At 38.6% G+C, this 17,800-nt stretch overlaps 2 protein-coding genes across 2 annotated transcripts; one reads left to right on the forward strand and one right to left on the reverse strand.

Moving 5' to 3' along the window:
- The first annotated feature begins 1,167 nt into the window (after window positions 1-1,167).
- Window positions 1,168-5,375, forward strand: LOC145894329 (26S proteasome regulatory subunit 6B). Its single transcript, XM_082982882.1, has 10 exons — window positions 1,168-1,290; window positions 1,422-1,575; window positions 1,909-2,083; window positions 2,341-2,447; window positions 2,634-2,743; window positions 3,179-3,354; window positions 3,597-3,682; window positions 4,019-4,095; window positions 4,570-4,738; window positions 5,115-5,375. Exons 1-10 carry the CDS (start codon window positions 1,261-1,263, stop codon window positions 5,282-5,284), a joined length of 1,254 nt encoding a protein of 417 aa, XP_082839008.1. The 5' UTR covers window positions 1,168-1,260; the 3' UTR covers window positions 5,285-5,375.
- Window positions 5,376-5,768: 393 nt separating this feature from the next.
- Window positions 5,769-16,634, reverse strand: LOC145893945 (APOBEC1 complementation factor-like). The gene is made up of 13 exons (XM_082982352.1): window positions 16,502-16,634; window positions 15,062-15,303; window positions 14,507-14,649; window positions 11,914-12,081; window positions 11,411-11,590; window positions 10,990-11,146; window positions 10,284-10,471; window positions 9,850-9,989; window positions 9,114-9,396; window positions 7,712-7,769; window positions 7,417-7,533; window positions 7,141-7,239; window positions 5,769-6,856 (listed from the first exon to the last, which is right to left on the reverse strand). Exons 1-13 carry the CDS (start codon window positions 16,521-16,523, stop codon window positions 6,398-6,400), a joined length of 2,256 nt encoding a protein of 751 aa, XP_082838478.1. The 5' UTR covers window positions 16,524-16,634; the 3' UTR covers window positions 5,769-6,397.
- Between the last annotated feature and the right edge of the window lie 1,166 nt (window positions 16,635-17,800).

Consider the following 17,800-nt stretch of genomic DNA (forward strand, 5'->3'; position numbering starts at 1 on the left):
TTTGAAAATTTATACTAAAATGTGATGAACTAAGCACATTATTAAAACATAAATAAGGCAAAAGTATGCTCTCGCATCATAAGAAACCAATTTAATGCATAAGAAAATATATTGGGGAACCAGTAAAAAAATTAAGTGCACCAGCCGTTGTGATACACAGCACTAAAATGTTATTTTGGCAAGAAAAGTAATTTGATCTCATGGGATATAAGCTTCGTGATTCAGCGTTGTTCAGACTGATTCACTAAAACGTACACAAGTCTGGGAACATAACCCTGAAAATTTTAAAATGGGAAAAACTTCCCCTTTTTCTCGCCTCTCTCACATAAGCGGTTCCGTGCAGGTTTGCCAATTTAATCGTTTTACAAATTTAGGATTGTACCGAATTCAACATCGTTTGACCGAAAAAATTTGCCGCAATTTTGATGTTTTTCATTATATTTCGTAATAAATATTCTTTTATCGTTGCAATTCATTAATTTCTGGTTGATTTCTAATATTTTTAACTGTAATCTTGTAGGTGAAAAGGTCGGAGAACTTTCGAAAGCCTTTTTTTAACAAAATCCCAAAAGATTCGATTTGACCGTTTTTTCTCATCTAGGTCCTGGTCCAGTTTAGGCCCACAGATGAACCCAGTTCGACACGACACACACGATGTTAACTCTGCTGGAATACGGAATACTTCGGAATACATTAGTCCACAATCTCTTTTTTGAAAGAGAAATTAAACTTTTCATTCTTACTACGTAGCCTATAACAGCAATTATTAGCAGATAAAAGTACGTACTACTCTGTGCTCGGAACACCGCAGTAAATTCACACGCTTTCTCACATATTGTTACGCTGCCACTTAAATTCGAAATTTATAATTGCGTCTGTTTTACCGGTACCTTTCAAGCCTTCTCCTTAACAGTATTTCAGCAGCTCACGCACGCGATGGAACAGACTGTAGGATATTGCGCTGCAGTGTAAAGCGAACCTGCAATAAATCAAAAAGGCTTCAGCATGCATGCAATAAATCCACAGTGCATGTAAAATTACCGTAAAATAACCAATTTCCGCGTAAATAAGAGAGCGGAGAAAAAAAGGGATGTTCTTTTACATAGCGCCCACTATACGCCATGACTTTCTTCCTTTTTAAAATGTCCGGGTCCGTATTACCTGACTTGTCTACGTAAATGCAGGTTACCGTTGTTCGTGATACAAAATATTGAGAAGCACCTTCGTTTCTTCGTTCAGTCGCCAAATAATCTAAACAGGATGGAAGAAATTGGCATATTTACTAAGCCGGTATGTATAGAATTGTGGTGAACGCAGAATATGTATTTGTATATTGCATAAAGAATACAATCTGTGTTCACTAATAAACCACCTATTTTACATAATATGTCACGTAATTGAATATAATATCATTCCTGTAGACCACTGCACAAACTCCTGAGCAGTCACGGCCTGGAACTGTTCAGTCTATGCTGAGTACCACTGAAATTGACAAGATTGATGACTTCTACACTAAATACAAAAAACTGCAAAAGCAGCTGGAATTTTTAGAAGTGCAAGAAGAGTATATCAAAGGTTACTTTTTATCCAAATACTTTTGGTGTTATGTGGGCTGTGGGAATAACTGTTTTCCACATAGTAGTTTTGTTTAAATGCCATGCCTATGTTTAACTATACAGATGGTACAACCACTGAAAATAGAATGACAAACTAATGTTATTCATCATCCGGTTTGATATGATACACATTATTTAAAGCTGCTTTTCATCACACAAATGTCATGACCAACTTCCAGAGATTTTATTTGCAGACTTTTTTATGATGTCATTTTCGCATGACAATATACTTTACGTTTTTGCATAAGAATTTTTCTGAAACAAATAAAATATGACTCTGTTTCCATTACAGATGAAATGAAAAACCTCAGAAAAGAATATTTGCATGCCCAGGAGGAAGTTAAACGTATACAGAGTATTCCACTTGTCATTGGTCAGTTTTTGGAGGCAGTGGATCAAAACAATGCAATTGTTGGATCCACCACGGGATCAAACTATTATGTCCGCATTTTGAGTACTATAGACAGGTAAAATGTGTTGTATTGTAATAAGTAGCAATTACGCACAGTAGTTGAAAACGTTGTAATATTGCCATGCAGTAAAATCAGAAAATGTAGGTATATACATATATATATATGTGTGTATATCTAACTGCACAGTTATTCCAACAAACTTTACTTTTGAAATTATGCAATAATAGGAAGAATAAAGTTGTTTGAGTTAATAGGACCATTAGTGTTTTCTGCTTTGGTTACAAACTGTTTAATTAAAATCTCTTTTATAGAGAATTGCTGAAACCGAATTCATCAGTTGCATTACACAAACACAGCAATGCTCTAGTGGATGTCTTGCCTCCAGAAGCTGACAGCAGCATTACTATGTTATCTGCAGGCATGTTATCCACATTTTTGTTCATTGAAATTGAATTGATTTACTTAGTATGCATTGCATTATCATGTTTTACTTGTAAATGTATTTTTTAACTAGTTTTGTTTGGTTGCTACTGACAATTTTTATATGTTACCTGGTATATTTATTTGTAGCTGTTACTTGACTCAACTAATTTTCTGATTTCAGATGAAAAGCCCGATGTGACTTATTCAGATATTGGTGGAATGGATATCCAAAAACAAGAAGTTAAAGAAGCCGTTGAACTTCCTCTCACACATTTCGAACTTTACAAACAAGTTAGTCAAAACTGTATGACAAAACACGTGTAAAATTTTCCATCCAAAAGTTAATAAACTAAAACTTCTATGAAAGTAAAGTTTACAACTTGAAGTAGCTGATTGCAACTTTAGGTCAGACTGTAAATAATTATCCTGTTACTTAGTATATATATATTTTATACATATATACTGTTTAAATGCTGTCTAGTTTCGTTGGAATTTGTGTTGGTGTTATCACTTGTAGTCAAAAAGCATTTTTGTTTGATACTAACTCTATTACTCAAATTAAGTGTAAAAACGAAGTAATGTAGCTGGGAACATTTGTTCAATATTGAAAACTATGATATCCTGATATTTAAATACTATACTTATATACAAACACATTTAAATAAGAAATTTTATTTTGTTAATCTGCAGAATGTCATTTTCAAAAACATAACTTTTTTGTTTTAGATTGGAATAGATCCTCCACGTGGTGTGCTCATGTTTGGACCACCAGGCTGTGGTAAAACCATGCTTGCTAAAGCAGTTGCTCATCACACAACAGCTTCATTTATCAGAGTTGTTGGCTCAGAATTTGTGCAGAAATACCTTGGTGAAGGCCCAAGAATGGTTCGTGACGTATTCAGGTAAACCTCTTAAATAAAGTATCAGAATCACCCAGTCCTGTGGGCAAAATTGGTATCTGATTTTTCGACAAGTTATACAAGAAAGTGTTCCTGTTATTTTCTCTGATCTATTTTTACTCACGATAAAGCATCATTTAAATAAGTGATACTGACAATGCCTAATTGTTAGCAAAATACATATATCAGCAAAAAACCTGATCATAACGATAAATGACATAGATTTATCTGTTTTGTTGTTGTAGATTAGCAAAGGAGAATTCACCTTCAATCATTTTTATTGATGAAATTGATGCGATTGCCACCAAACGTTTTGATGCCCAAACTGGCGGTGAGTAAAAATTGTTCATAAGCACAAAATATTTTTATGTATACTTAGCTGTGAGTACTAGTGCACAATTTTACAACTCAAAAAGTATCAAAACTTTTCGTGGTTTTGCTAAAATCACTTGTCCAGTAACAATCTGTTTAAATAAGGACGCATATGATATCTTGGAAGTGAAATATACATATTATATGCTTGGAAGTAGGTTGTGGATGATTTGCGTACATATAGCTTGGTCCAAGAAATGCTTTTAACGGCCCTTTAGCAACGTCGATCCCAAGACCATAGGCAATTTTTGTGAAGAGATCCCTACATAATTTTAACAAAAAATAATTATTTTAGCTGACAGAGAGGTGCAAAGAATCTTACTGGAGTTGCTAAATCAAATGGATGGCTTTGATCAGACTGTTAATGTTAAGGTTAGTTGTGGCAAACATCCATTATGCTTATGGCCTCCAAACAATCTAAACCCCAATTAAACTTACAAAAATAATTTGTTCAAAGTTTTTCACTTTATTGATTATGGTTGGGATATTTTTGACTAAATGTAAAATTATCTGCAAACACTTTTGTAATTAACGTTAGTGAATATGTTATATGCATTTTCTGCATTAAATTCTTTTTGATTTTTAGACTGTTTGAATACCTTTTAATTACCTCTTGTTTGCGAAAGATACTCGCATGCAGATGGAGCACTTTTCGATACATGCAGAGATTTGCAGATACTTTTTAAAACAAGCCATGTCATAAACAGACCAGATGAATTCTATGCTAAGTTTAACCCAAACAAAACTGCTTTTTCTGGCAGAAACTAATCACACATTTAACCTATTTTGTTTTGTCTGAATCCATCACTTGGTTTACTTACAATTTTTGATATTCAACCACCCAAGGTTATTATGGCGACAAACCGAGCCGACACCTTGGATCCAGCGCTCCTCCGACCAGGAAGACTTGATCGTAAGATTGAATTTCCTCTTCCCGATCGAAGACAGAAACGCCTTGTGTTTTCAACCATTACTGGAAAGATGAATCTCAGTGATGAAGTGGATCTTGAGGACTGTGAGTGTTTATGATGTTTTGCTGGTTACCAGTAAAGTTTTTAATTAATTTTACATTCTTAGATTTACATAATGAATACAGTTTCATTGGTTAGACTCTTAAAATGGGGCCTCATAAACTATGGGCCGTAACCCCAATTGGGGTCCCCAGATGTAATTTGGGTATCAGTACTTGTAGGGGCCATACAATATTTCATGCGCTTGTGTACTGGGAATTAAACAAAAAATGGTTATTTGAAATGTGTCGCTGGAATATTTGTTTCTTAAAATGGGTAACAAAACTAAAAAACAATGTAAATTATCTCAACTGTCAAAATTTTTAGGCATAAAAGTACATGGTCAATTATTTCCTCTTTAACGCATCCATGTACATGCAGATGTCGCGAGACCAGACAAAATATCGGGTGCCGACATTAACGCTATCTGCCAGGAAGCCGGCATGTTGGCAGTACGGGAGAATCGCTACATAGTTCTGGCGAAAGATTTCGAAAAAGCGTACAAAACACAAATGAAGAAGGATAACCAGGATATGGATTTCTACAAATAGATGCTGCAAGTTGCCAATAAAATCACTTGCTGCTCATTTTTTGGCCCGCTTCTCGTTCGTTATACCATTCAGTAAAGAAATGTGCATTACATGAAGAGATGTGTTTCTTGAGAGGGTTTTAACCAACGTTTACATGGCTGTTAAAATATTTCAACATGAAAGTCTATTATTGCAACATATTTAACCTGTTGTTCAGCAATTAAATACACTTCTTGCATGCGAGGCGATCAAAAAATTACTTGTAAGTGTAGGAGGACGATTCATTCTTAAGTTGACTAATCGCCTCCATTTTTACAAAAACTCTTAAAACCAACTTACACAAATGGAGGCAAATGTGTAAAAAAACAAATTTGTCGTTAGCGTTTTCAAGTTTATTAATTAGCAAATTTACAGATGATTACGTTCATAATTGCATTGCGCTATACTTACAAAAGGATATAGCACACCTATCACCAACGTCATTTAACAGCAATCATTGTACGATTCGTTAGCAGGGCAGACTGCGTTTGCACCACGTCGATTGTAGATTACATGGGATTGAGGATTTTACCAGTACATACATGTTTAAAGAAGCTAATATATGTGAAATTTTAAAACGTAAGGAAATAAACTTTAGAAAAAGTGGCAATATAGCGGAACTTACCCTAAAACAAAAATTGATCGAATTGGTGTCACTATTAGCACCCAATTGGTTTGACAAAATAAATAAATTGATAAACTGAATTTTCCAATTATTGTTTAAAACTTTTGCGCTCGCAGGAGCTTGCACAAAAAAGCTTTATACGTCACAAAGTCCCTTTGTTTGATTCGATAATGCGAGGATTGTGGCGAAAACGCCAGCAACACTGTTAGGCTGGAATGCATGTGTTCTACTGAAGAAAAACAGGTTTCAACCAAATGAAATGGAATGGCACAGTAACGCGTTGCTGTTAAATCACGAATTATAGTCACAGAAAAGCATGCGGCGTTTGTACAAGAAGCAAAAGCGGTAAGATTTTTTTCATTGCTTTTTTGAACAAGTTTATGTATTAATGCGACCCGATATGTCACTAAAACAATGCAGCCTTTACGGCGCACAAAGCAGCAAGACAACTCGAAAAACACATAGGGGCTTTAATATTGTGGGTAAACTTCATTAGCGGGGGATGCGATACCTGCATACCCCACACCGTTGAAAACAGGATAGCCTGCCGTGTATGCCCCATGAGTAGCTTCAACGCCATTACCATTATAAACAGTGGTGTAGCCATTAACATCAGGGCTGCGGATACTCATTGCGGCAACACTGGACGTGACGTCATTGGTGACGAACATGGTCGTTTCGTTTTCACTGCCGAGGTCAGGGCCATTGCAGTTATTGTTGCTTGTGTCTTCTATATTGAGAACTGTAATTACATGTTCGGCCGCTATTTCTTTGGCCATTTCAAGAGAAGTAGACAATTTGGTAGGGGTGTACAGGCTGTGACTGGGTGACGATGGCTCCTGGGGCTGCTGCTGGTTGGACTGCGGGCTGAACTGTTCCTGCTGTTCCGGGGATGGCGTTTGGGGGCTGTCCGAGGCCGGCAGTGCCACCTGAAAAAATAATGCCATGAAATGTCATGATGATATTATCCCAATCCTTAGAGGCACTAAATCACTTGTGTGGCTGTAGTGCTTTCTGCTAGATTTGTAGCAAGTTCCAAGACTTTGCCGAATATCGAAATGTTTTGAACTTAATACCACGCATTTTTTCTCAAATATAATGACTTTTATTTAAACTGAAAAATTTATTTCCAAACAAAAGTTGGGATAATGGAAGGTTAGAGAGGAAGTAATATTTTTGATATGTATTTTCGGAAGTTTTGCATCTCACGTACCCGGTATAAGAAGAGTTGGCGCCCATTCTGGCCAACGGTTGAATGCAGTCTGTATTCCGGGATCCCCATGCCCGTTTTCTTGCAATACTCCTCCAGCAACTAACACAAAGCTCACATAGTTAACATAATAAAGAGAATTCAGCCTCTCAACAACAAAATTTATAGGCCTAATTTGTTTTTAAGGGTGATAAACCCACAAAAAGCTGTGTGTTGTAGTTCGCTGTTGGGTATGTCGCATAAATTACATCAGAAATACATAATCGATATTGTGGTTACCTGAGTTGGTGATTTCTGTTGTTGGCTGGGCTTGAGTGAGTGCGGGCTGATAGGGATGAGTTCCATACCTGGCAGTAAGTCGTATCTCTCTACCGGCGCCGGTTGGACCGATGTTACCTGAATTTTTCAATGTTGCATGGCGCATTCTTGAGATGATCCCGGTCATAAATTAGGATAAGCCCGTTCTGATGGAAACGGTTTTACTATTTTGCACGGAATAGTTTTACTGAATAAAATGGGCCATAGAATATTGCGAAATGTGTTTTTTTACGATAAATTTTGTTTTCTTTTTTACCTGCGACGGAGCCTGCCACAGTGGACGTTTGTAGTGATTGTAGTATGTCGTCTGAAACCTGCGTACGAAAAACCCTTGTGGATTATTTTTGCATTTAAAGCCTTCACGAAACATATTGCCGAACCATATAAAGAATTTAACCTTTTTTTTTTTTTTATAAACGACGAATGCTAGCATCCTTCAAATTAACCCGACACAAAAACAAGCACCAGTTCACTCGGTCAAAAAAAATGGAACAACAACAGCAAAGCCAAATTATTTTACTTGTCAAATTAGCTACGCAATTATGTGCCTACTGTTTCATACAAATCATGGATTAACAGTGAAATCTCAAGAGAAGTCTGTCACAATTACGGTAAGCTACATTCAAACATGGAAACCACGTGTGAAAAATTAGGGTTGTAAAAGAGTAAAACTTTCGTTTGTGGAAGCGTACATTCTTCTTTGGCCACACAATTGTCAGTATGTGCGCGTTAAAAGCGCAAACAGCTAGTAGCTTTCTTTACGGTTAGTTGCAGAATTAGTTGGTTAATTAGAATAAAGAAGTACAGGTTTAAACGAGCGGATTTGGTCTATTTTATGACAATGTGACAAGAGTTCCAACTTATTTCCAAACATCGCTTGTTATTTTTGAGATTTCGTTGTATTTTTATGTAAGGTTTTCTTCGTAGTTTTGACGTTTCTTGTAGTGCGTTTAGTTGTCAGACCCAAAACATTATGTAATGAAAACCAAACCAATTAGAATGACCGCAAAATATCCACGATTATGTGTTTTATTTGCTTGTGAAGAGTCAATCTTCAAAGCCAAATCAGCGATTTTGTGCTAAAGTGCATTTTACCAGCAGTCCATAGTTTAAAGGATTTTCTTTTGACATGTTCTTCCTTAATGGTGTGACGTCCAACGCGGGAATACGGGAATTATGGAGAGGAATTGTTAGAGTTTACGCAAGTGCACATTTGCATAACCACTGTAAGAGGAGAGGTTCCCAAACTGCAGGGCAATACAACGCCCTTCATGTTTTTAAAAAAATTGATATTACAGCTTTATTTAAGTGAATCACAGCAACACTTGGATAACCCTTTTAGTGCGATTCGAAGACTAGTGATCAACGTAGCTTCACTTTAAATTTACCATCCTGCGTTTTCACGCTACGTAATTCACGTATAAATTCCCGAACAGAAACACTTTTAAACAGTTGCTAATAATATTCTGTGTTTAAAATGAGAAGAAGAATGCTCCTATCCAACAATGTGTAATGTAAAACGTTCGTAACTATTGTTTGGGAACCTCCGATTCAGTGTAAAGATAATTGGTTAATTGTTAAAGAGAAAGTAGTAGATTGATTTTCAATTGCACACCTGCAGATCTCCACCAATTAGGGAGACCTCGGTAGGAGCATACCCTCGGCCGACGTTCAAGATATTGCGTCCTGGTACCCCACGGACCCCGAAACCGCGGTTGCGGCCCCTAAGACTGGCTCCACGGCCCTGGGAACCTGCGACGCCGGTGCTGGCGCCGGGTATACCCAACGGCACCCCCGCTGAACCGATTTGCGTGAGGCCGATGTTTGGAATTTGGGCCATTCCTCCTCTGATATTTGATGGCACGGCGTATCTAGCACCAGGCTGCAGTGTTGGAATTGCAGTTGCTGCATACGGCATTGAGCCGTAGTAGAGTGGGGCGCCTGGAGAAATGCACGTTTAGTATTAAATTGGCGAGATTTTGCGTCAACACTGTATAAAGCAACGAAGTTTTATTCAGCAATTTGACACAGATATTTTGTGCAAACATTTTTATTTACAACATGGCATAGACAATCATGTTAAATTTACCATGGAATCGTTCACTTTTTTCAAAACAACACTTAGATAATTTAAAGCTTCTCTGACAAAAAAACTTGTTTGGACGACGTTTCGGTCATTATACAACAGACTGTTGTGTAGGTATGTTGTACAACGACCGGAACGTCGTCCAAACAAGTGTTCTTGCCAGAGGAGCAATATGCCTGTCAGCATTAGCAACAACACTGAGATCACTGGAAGGAGGCAAAAACCAAGGAGTATTCTTTTAAGAATCCCTGTGCTAGCTCCGAACTCCAACAAAGGGTCTCTCAAATTGATGAAAGTTCCAAACTGACCTGCATACGAGTACACAGCTGCGGCGGCTGCTGCATTCGGATCAAGTCTTGGATCGTAGGTTGTGGCAATAAGACCTGGGTAAGCGGCTGCTAGGTTTTCAGTCGGATCCATGCTTGCCCTGTTTGCGGCGCGCGTGTATCTGTACATTGTATTGCGGATATTAGTTTTTAGTGCACGGACAAATAATTAGGTGGTCAACAAATCTGTTGTCGTTCTTGTTACTTATTGCGGATTTGTCATTGGAATATATGTTGAGAAGGACTCAAAACTTCATTTTTTCTATTTTAAGTTAACCAAGATTTTGGTTGGTGTAAGATATGTTTTCCATTTGTTTGCAGACAATGTTTGTAAAATTTCCCATACCTTCCAAAAACAGTCGTAAATGGTTGTTTTTTTAAACTATTATCAGGTATTCATTTTAACGTAAGGTGACCTGACGTATGTTTCCCGATCAACAGGTTTCGCGAGGGTCACTTCCATGGGTGCGCCATCCAACGGTTTTCCATTCAGGGCTTTCATACACTTGATGGCGTTCTCCCTCGTGTTAAAATGAATGAAACCGTAGTCGCGAATTTTTTTCACCCGCTCGATGGCGCTCGGGGGCACGATGGCCGTGAACTCCTGTGGAGACAATGTTTGGTTAGGCGGGTGATTGGCAGTATTGGTCAATCCCCCGACATATATACCAAAACGAAAACCTGATCGGGATTCGTGCCAAGGATATCCTGGGTTCAAACCCTGGTGTGGTAAAAAAAAGTTAATGTTTGGTTAAACAATTAATTAATTGGTAGAGTTGTCAGCAGTTAACATAGCTTGATGCCTTATTGGGATTGATGCTTGATGCCTTATTGGGTTTATATTGTTGCAATAGATCAGTTCTCAACCTTTTTGCACTTGCGGACGAGTAAAACAAAATCATTGCGGACCCGTGGTTGAGAAACACTAAAATAGATGATCTTTTGTTGTAGGTTGGATAAAGCCTATGTTGCCTTCAATATATCTCTTAAACTATCATTTTAAATAGCGGCAATTTCTATTAACGTTTGTTTAAACCCAGAATTGCTCTAAAATTATGTTACTCTCAGTTTCAAGCAGAGGCAACTTACCACTGCTACCAACATCATTTTACCAAACGTTACCTTTTCCAGTTGTTCCTCCGTTGTGTTAAGCATGAGGTTTCTGACGTAAAGGATTTTGACAGTGGCCATTATGTCGTCATCAACCTCCACTTCCGGTTCTGCCCAATCGACGGCGATCGGATGACCCCAGATTTGTGGTCGGGTGTGCATTAATTTTCTGTGGAAGTGGCAAAAGTGAAAATCGCTTCGTGTTTTAGCGCAAGCTGTTAACGATATTGAGTGTATAGGAGCAAATTCAAGCATGAATTTCCTAAACTATTGTTGTTGCTGTCGGGTTTTCGATATATCTGAATGTTTGTTGTTAATCTACACCTCTAGCATTTCACGGTTAATTAAGCTAAATGGACTGGTATACTAAGTATTAAAAAACAGCAAAATATTTCAAGTAAAAGATCGCAAATCAGACTGTCGCTTTAAGTACCTTCTTGCCATAGCAGCAGTGTGGTGGTCCTGGTATTCCACAAAAGCAAAACCCCGATTCTTGGTTTTGTCTGCAGCCGAAGGATAGACAATGACGTCAACAACGCCTTCGGTGACTTTTTGCATTTCAACAAGAATTTCCTCTTTTTGTTTGGTTTTCGGAATTCCACCAACGAAAAGTCTGCAATTGATAAGATCGGCTATTTGCGTATACGTTGTTTCTCATGTGTTGGGTTGATAAAAAACGATACATACGGCTGGTGGTGATGCAAAAAAAATCAGTCAATTGGATAAAAGATTTCATTTGTTACGGAGGGCGCCCTTGAGCCAAATTGTACTTTAGGGGTTATCACGACCACTTTTAAAAATTTTACACAATGGTGTAAAATACCGAGTCTTTATTTTAAATACACTTATGTATTTAGGCCTATTTTTTTTTCTTTGGTCACAGACTTGCTACCCATGTTGTAACCACTGGAATTAGTGCTTTAGATATATTCATACCTGCAGTTATCGACGCTCTTGCAAACTCCCAGTAATCTTCCTTTGCGAATTTCAAAGTTGTTGAGTTCTTTCAATGCGCGTTTAGCCTCGTCTTGTGCGCAGTATTTGACGAAAGCGAATCCCCGGTTGTTGCCGTTGAAGTCCATCATCAAACGTAGTTCGTATAATCTGGCGAAACAAAAACGGAGTTACATTCGGCAATTGGACAATACGTAATCAGACAAGTTAGATGAAGGTAAATATGAGGTACATTAGGCTGAACACTGGAGCGATGTAGTATTGGCTTCGAATTTCCAGAAATGTAACCAAATAGTTTAGTTTTGGAAATGGTAATATATGGAATTACTCTTTGCTGCGGAAAAGGGCGGACGGTGCCATTTTATCAGCCAGGATTAATATTTACTTACAGTAAATTTTTTTTAGTAAACCCGCGAAAAATGTTTGCCTCTCCAAATACTCACATTTAGGTGTAAACAGTCATACACTGTATTTTAAGTTTCATTCCGAGGTATAAATGTACGTTGAGATACGAACTGTTTCGTGCAAGCTGATGATTTGATAATAGTCGCCGTTTATGAGGCGCACCCAGAGTTGACAGGACCGCTGCATTTGTTTCCACAGCATTTTATTGGCCAAGCATTGCCATAAATAGGCCTATCTCAGCCGTGCGCGAATCCCTAATCACTTTACGACCGTGGTGGTGCAAATACAGTGGTTTGAGAAGGTATATGTGTGCAGGCCGGCGGCAACGACCTTATGGTAAATGATTTACCCCCCACGCCAATGGGAACACAATTGCCTTCGTGATTTTTGGAACTACTAGAAACCTGCCTAGTCATGGCAAAGTGTATTCCATTTTTTTGCATCGAGTTCCCTTTTGCTGTTGGGATGCTGGTTTACATCAGCAGGAATGTCAATAACACTTATGGCATGTTTTGGGGTTTGTCTACACGTGTAGATACTTGACGGGGAACGTGCAAAACAGTTTAATTTTGTTTGACTTTCTGCAGTTAGCACCATCGGTAGCACGTTTCATAACAAAGTTACTGCTCTGAAACTACCGCTGCATTTATTTCCCAAAGCAATGTTAAACTGCTAATATTACTAGTTGGCAATGACTAAAAAATAGCTCTTTTTTGTTTAATATTCCCCTAAATTTTCGTCAAATTTGAAATCTTGATAGGTCTGTACCCCTATTCCTTCGATTTAGTTGACGGGTTGTGGTTTGTTTCCTTGCTTATCAACCAAAGTACTTCGAATTTAATCCAGTCCTGCTACGTTTTGAGATTTGTTTGCTTTTGATATGCGGTTCGAGTGTTTTGAACAGGTCTCTCCGCAGTTTATTGGTGTCCAGCCAGGGGTAATATTTGCCCTCATAGTGGGCCAATCATCAACCTCTTAGAGTCGGTAAATGACTTCGATAAGCGATCCCTGCAACCCAAACCTATTGTGCAAAGACGCTTGCAACGCTCGGCAAACAGGCCTACATTACTGCACCGCTTTATGTTATTCTATATCTGCAGGTGAGGTGCAAAGGTCAGATAATCATGCTAGTAAATCAACCACGATATGTTTGTGGCCCCACAGGTTTTCGCATGCGTTTTATCGCTGGTGCATGTGACTGGCAAATAATTACCCAACTCTCGTAATCGGTTATTACAAACCTCCTCGGCTGAACAAACATTAGGACGACTTGATTTATCGCCCTTCGAGTGGAAAATCGTTTGGTAAACACGCGATTCGATCGTTGATTGGTCGCTAATTGGAAGCGGTCCTCATTTTTGTTCTTATAATCACATTAGCTTGCGGTTTTGTATTATTATTATTCCAACACTGGTATATGATGGAAGAAAGCTTGTTTTTTACCTATGCAATCAAATGCAAACATGCGAACATATGGATTGAAAACATTCGACGTTTGCGTGAAAAATAATGCAGCTTATTTTTACCTTATTCGCAAAATTTATGATTACGATATTTATTTTACTAAATGATCTGAAAAGATATTCCCTGACATAATTATAAATATACCAGCCTACACAACTCGAACGAAAATAAACATCTTTCAACTTTTTTTTTTGTTCCCTGCGAAAACCTTTTAATATTTCGCCGCCAAAATCTGAGCAAGCTGACAGTACAAATACTTAATATTTGAACTGTGACTCACAGAACTTAGATTTGACAATTCTCCACACCAGGTGTTTTTGCAGTTTCATGCTGGCAGAGTTAAACTTAATATGTGTGTGAGGGGTTACCAGGCTAACAATTTTGTTAGGTGCTCTTTGTGCAATTTGGGTTGGTGTTTTGTCGTATGCGGTGCCAGATTTGTGTAAACAGTAAAATTATGTTTTTTTTTCTCTCTTAATAAGAAAGCAAGTGATTTTATAATAGAAAAAAAACAGTTGTTCTGAAATAAAATCACTTGCTTGCTTTTGAAGATACAGATTAATGTCAATGTTTTCGAAAGAAAACACAATTTTACTAAAATTAAAGTATATGTTACCGTTTGGGACGTTGGAAATTCTACCAATAACTGCATGTAGTTTCAGTAAAGAAGTCTAGCGCAGAAACAATCACTTTTTCTCCTTCTTACCTCCCGCATTTTTCCAGCACCGGCACCAGTTCGTCTTCATACAAATCTCTTGGAAGTTTTCCGACGAAAATCTCACACCCTTTACCCGGTATGGGGTCGTCCCATCCTGGGGGTGGACCCCCGTATTTCCTTTGCCCGTTTTCCTGTCGTACAATAAACTACTACATTTAATTAGCTCACATTACCCAGCTAGAAAGTCACCAAATTTTTACCCCGGAAACATACTTTTTCATAAATGTCGTCAAAACTTAAAGCAAAAGGAGGAAATCGTTGCAACCATGGGTCGGGAATAGAGAGTGATTCAAAGAATCGGTTATCAGAAATTTCCCAGCTAGTTCTATTTATTCAAGTGCTTGTGTATTCAAAGGCAAAATACGTAATTTTAAACATGCATGTAACGATGACATCTAAGCCAAAGGGATCGTTGTGACGCAATCCCTTCCTCATTCTGACTGGCGATAGTGTGTAGCGGTCTAGGTGTAGGATGCCTAGGGTCGCGAGTTCGAGTCTTACAGGGAGCGTGACTTTATAAACTTAAAGGTCCATAAAACTTGCCTGTTTTAATGTGTAACCAGTAGTTTTGCATAGTTCTATAAGCACGGCCTCTTTGGCCGGGTTGTTGCACAGTGGCTCCTGATTGGTTGAAGGATCGCTCGGCGATTGTTGATTGGCTGAATTCATTAGTTTTGGCTGTAAGTAGTGGTCTCCGATTGACGAAAAGTGGTTGCTTAGCGGCGGTGTTGAGTTCGGTGGTTGCTGGTGGTGATTGGTCAATCTCTTCGGAATTATAATACAATCTGCAATTGAAACAATCAAAAACACATTAGCTATTCAAAACCATGAGTCTATGGCATTTGAAAGACTAAAGCACGTGTCACACGTTAACAAACCTATGAGGTACGCAGTTGTGGTGAAACGAATGTCACAAAATTGTTTCGAAATAGTTTATTAATAACTATTTAGTCCGTTGCGAACAGCCTAATAGTTTCATTACATATACATCTAACAACTTTATTCGTTTTCTGTTATGTGTGACTAACAGAAGCACGTGTCATTGACTGAAAGTCAAAATGTCTCTATTATTTGTACGCTTCAGAGCTTTCAAAGTTACGGAGAAATCGTTCTGATCGCTTGACATCCAAAACCTGGCATCCGCCCTATCTGTAAACATCGTAGTAAAGGAACAAAACTCTTCGAAGCTTAATGTCATACTTATCGCATTAATAACTTTTCCACGAAAGCATGATAAATTGCTTTAGAGTCAGCTTTTTCTGACGTCACCCAACGACGAAATTCGAACTTGCTTGAGATTTCATCACGTGATACAAGCGAGACGGCGCGTTTGTTTGGAGTGGGAAAAGCTTCGTTATTTTCCACATCGGGTCTTAATAATTAACTTGCTTCCAATCCGAAATGTGTGTGCGCCCGTGCACAGTACACGTGTGTGCGCTGGGAATAGCGTTACCACCGGCTCCTCAAATAAATGAAGTCGACGCCACGGCAGTGCGCAAACATCGGCGTCTACCACGGTGCCCGTTCCAACGCAAGGTGTACTAGCTATCCCAATACTGACCTACTGAATCGGCCAACGCACTCATTTACAGCTCGGTATTTACCACACACGGCATGTGGCGGTTTCTTATGATTGCCATCGCTACCTTAAATGTTGATCACCAAATCGATAATGAACGAATCTGCTCTTGCGAAACGCAACAAGGCGTTGGTATCGCACCCATGCCTGTAATTGTCGAACCAGAACCAAAGTTTACACCGGCACACAACATACACGTGACCCAGGACACGCTTGAGTAGTTGTCTAAAGTGAACCGCAAATGGTTTCCACCCACATGTGGAATTTGCGTAACATTTTCCAAACGAATGAACCCGTTTGCCATTTTTACCGCTGTATGATATAGCATTGGAAGAATGACAAGAACTCTGACTGTTTTCGGTATAGATGACTGTGGTTGTTTCTACAGAAGAACAGCAACTTACCTTCTGCAGCGACAGACTTCATTTGTTGACGCGAGAAAAAAGTTGTCGTAAATTAATTTGAATTAACGGAGACAGTAATTATCTTAGAAAACACTTTGGGTTGTTGCAGTAAACTTATGGTTGCATCCTCGGTGATCTATAACATTGCAAATAAGTATAGTATCTCTGTTAGATCTACGTTGTCCTCTGGAACACTACACCGAAGTTGACATGGTTTGAGCCAACCTGTTACACGTTGCGTGCAACATGGCAGTATAAACACGTCTTTCGGTAAATATCACCTCAGCGCTGAATCTTCACACTACGCTACACCACTATTGCGCTACATACAAGCACATTAACCGAATCCCTGCTTCTTTCACTTGTCAGCAGTTATCCTTACTTGCTTGGCGACTCGAGATACGTGCAGAGTGTACAGAACGTTTTTAGGGAAAAAGCAAATAAGAGCATCACTTGGTAAACAGCGCGTCACCCTAATAGGCTGGCATAAAGTTGGGACTGCTTGAGATGTATTGTTAGATCTATTTGCATGGCCCATGCGCTCGGGTGCCACAGGTGGGTCAATGATCCATTTCCTTTGCCTAATTTTCTGTTCACGCGCTGTAGTCGAGATAACGTATAGATTAACTGTGTTTTGCTGGGTGAAAGAAAACAAATGTAAACAGTACCTATATCCTATATGTGTTAAAAGTGATTTGATTGGGTAAATGTACTGAACTTATATCCGGGCTAACAGGTGCTATGCCTCCATAAGATATTTGCATTCCGGAGGATTGAAGACAAACTCCAATAAAGTAAGAAGGAAACTTGTGGTTTAATGAAGCAGCGATACAAGTTTGAAAAGTTTTTTGTACCCAAAGCATCAAATCCTTCCCCACCAACGTTGTACGCGGATAAATTCACAAAGAGTAATTTTCCGTTGGGTTTCGTGGCGTGAGAAACGAAAGTAGTCGTTGGCCAGCGACAAACATTGACACACAACTTCCAAATTTTTGGTTTCATTTCATGTTGGTTTTTATCTTTCTGTGAGCTGCAGACAGATGGCCAATGTTTCGACCTATGAGGTCTCGTCAGCGGACCTATCCGGTTTACAGACTGCCAAGCGTTTGAAAACGTTCATTTGCCTTTTGAGAGATTACTTCTGCTCGTCGGTATTCAAGTAAAATGTTTGGTTCCGATTTAAGCATACCAGTTTTTTTCTGCCTCAGCCTGAAAAATCTAGATATCCAATAAACCGTAAACACAGAGTATACATGGCGCTTATAGTATTGAAGTGTATCACTTCTGCTAACCTATTTT

The sequence above is a fragment of the Ascidia mentula genome, chromosome 3 (genome assembly GCF_947561715.1).
Source record: "Ascidia mentula chromosome 3, kaAscMent1.1, whole genome shotgun sequence".
NCBI classification, from domain to species: domain Eukaryota; kingdom Metazoa; phylum Chordata; class Ascidiacea; order Phlebobranchia; family Ascidiidae; genus Ascidia; species Ascidia mentula.

Coding starts and splice junctions, on each gene's coding strand:
- LOC145893945 (XM_082982352.1), bottom strand. CDS start 16,523: ATGAAGTCTGTCGCTGCAGAAG. Junction 10,472..10,989: donor CGGAGGAACAACTGGAAAAG/GTAACGTTTGGT, acceptor TTGTCTCCACAG/GAGTTCACGGCCATCGTGCC. Junction 7,240..7,416: donor AACAGAAATCACCAACTCAG/GTAACCACAATA, acceptor GCTTTGTGTTAG/TTGCTGGAGGAGTATTGCAA.
- LOC145894329 (XM_082982882.1), top strand. CDS start 1,261: ATGGAAGAAATTGGCATATTTACTAAGCCG. Junction 1,291..1,421: donor TTGGCATATTTACTAAGCCG/GTATGTATAGAA, acceptor TCATTCCTGTAG/ACCACTGCACAAACTCCTGA. Junction 2,448..2,633: donor CATTACTATGTTATCTGCAG/GCATGTTATCCA, acceptor TTCTGATTTCAG/ATGAAAAGCCCGATGTGACT.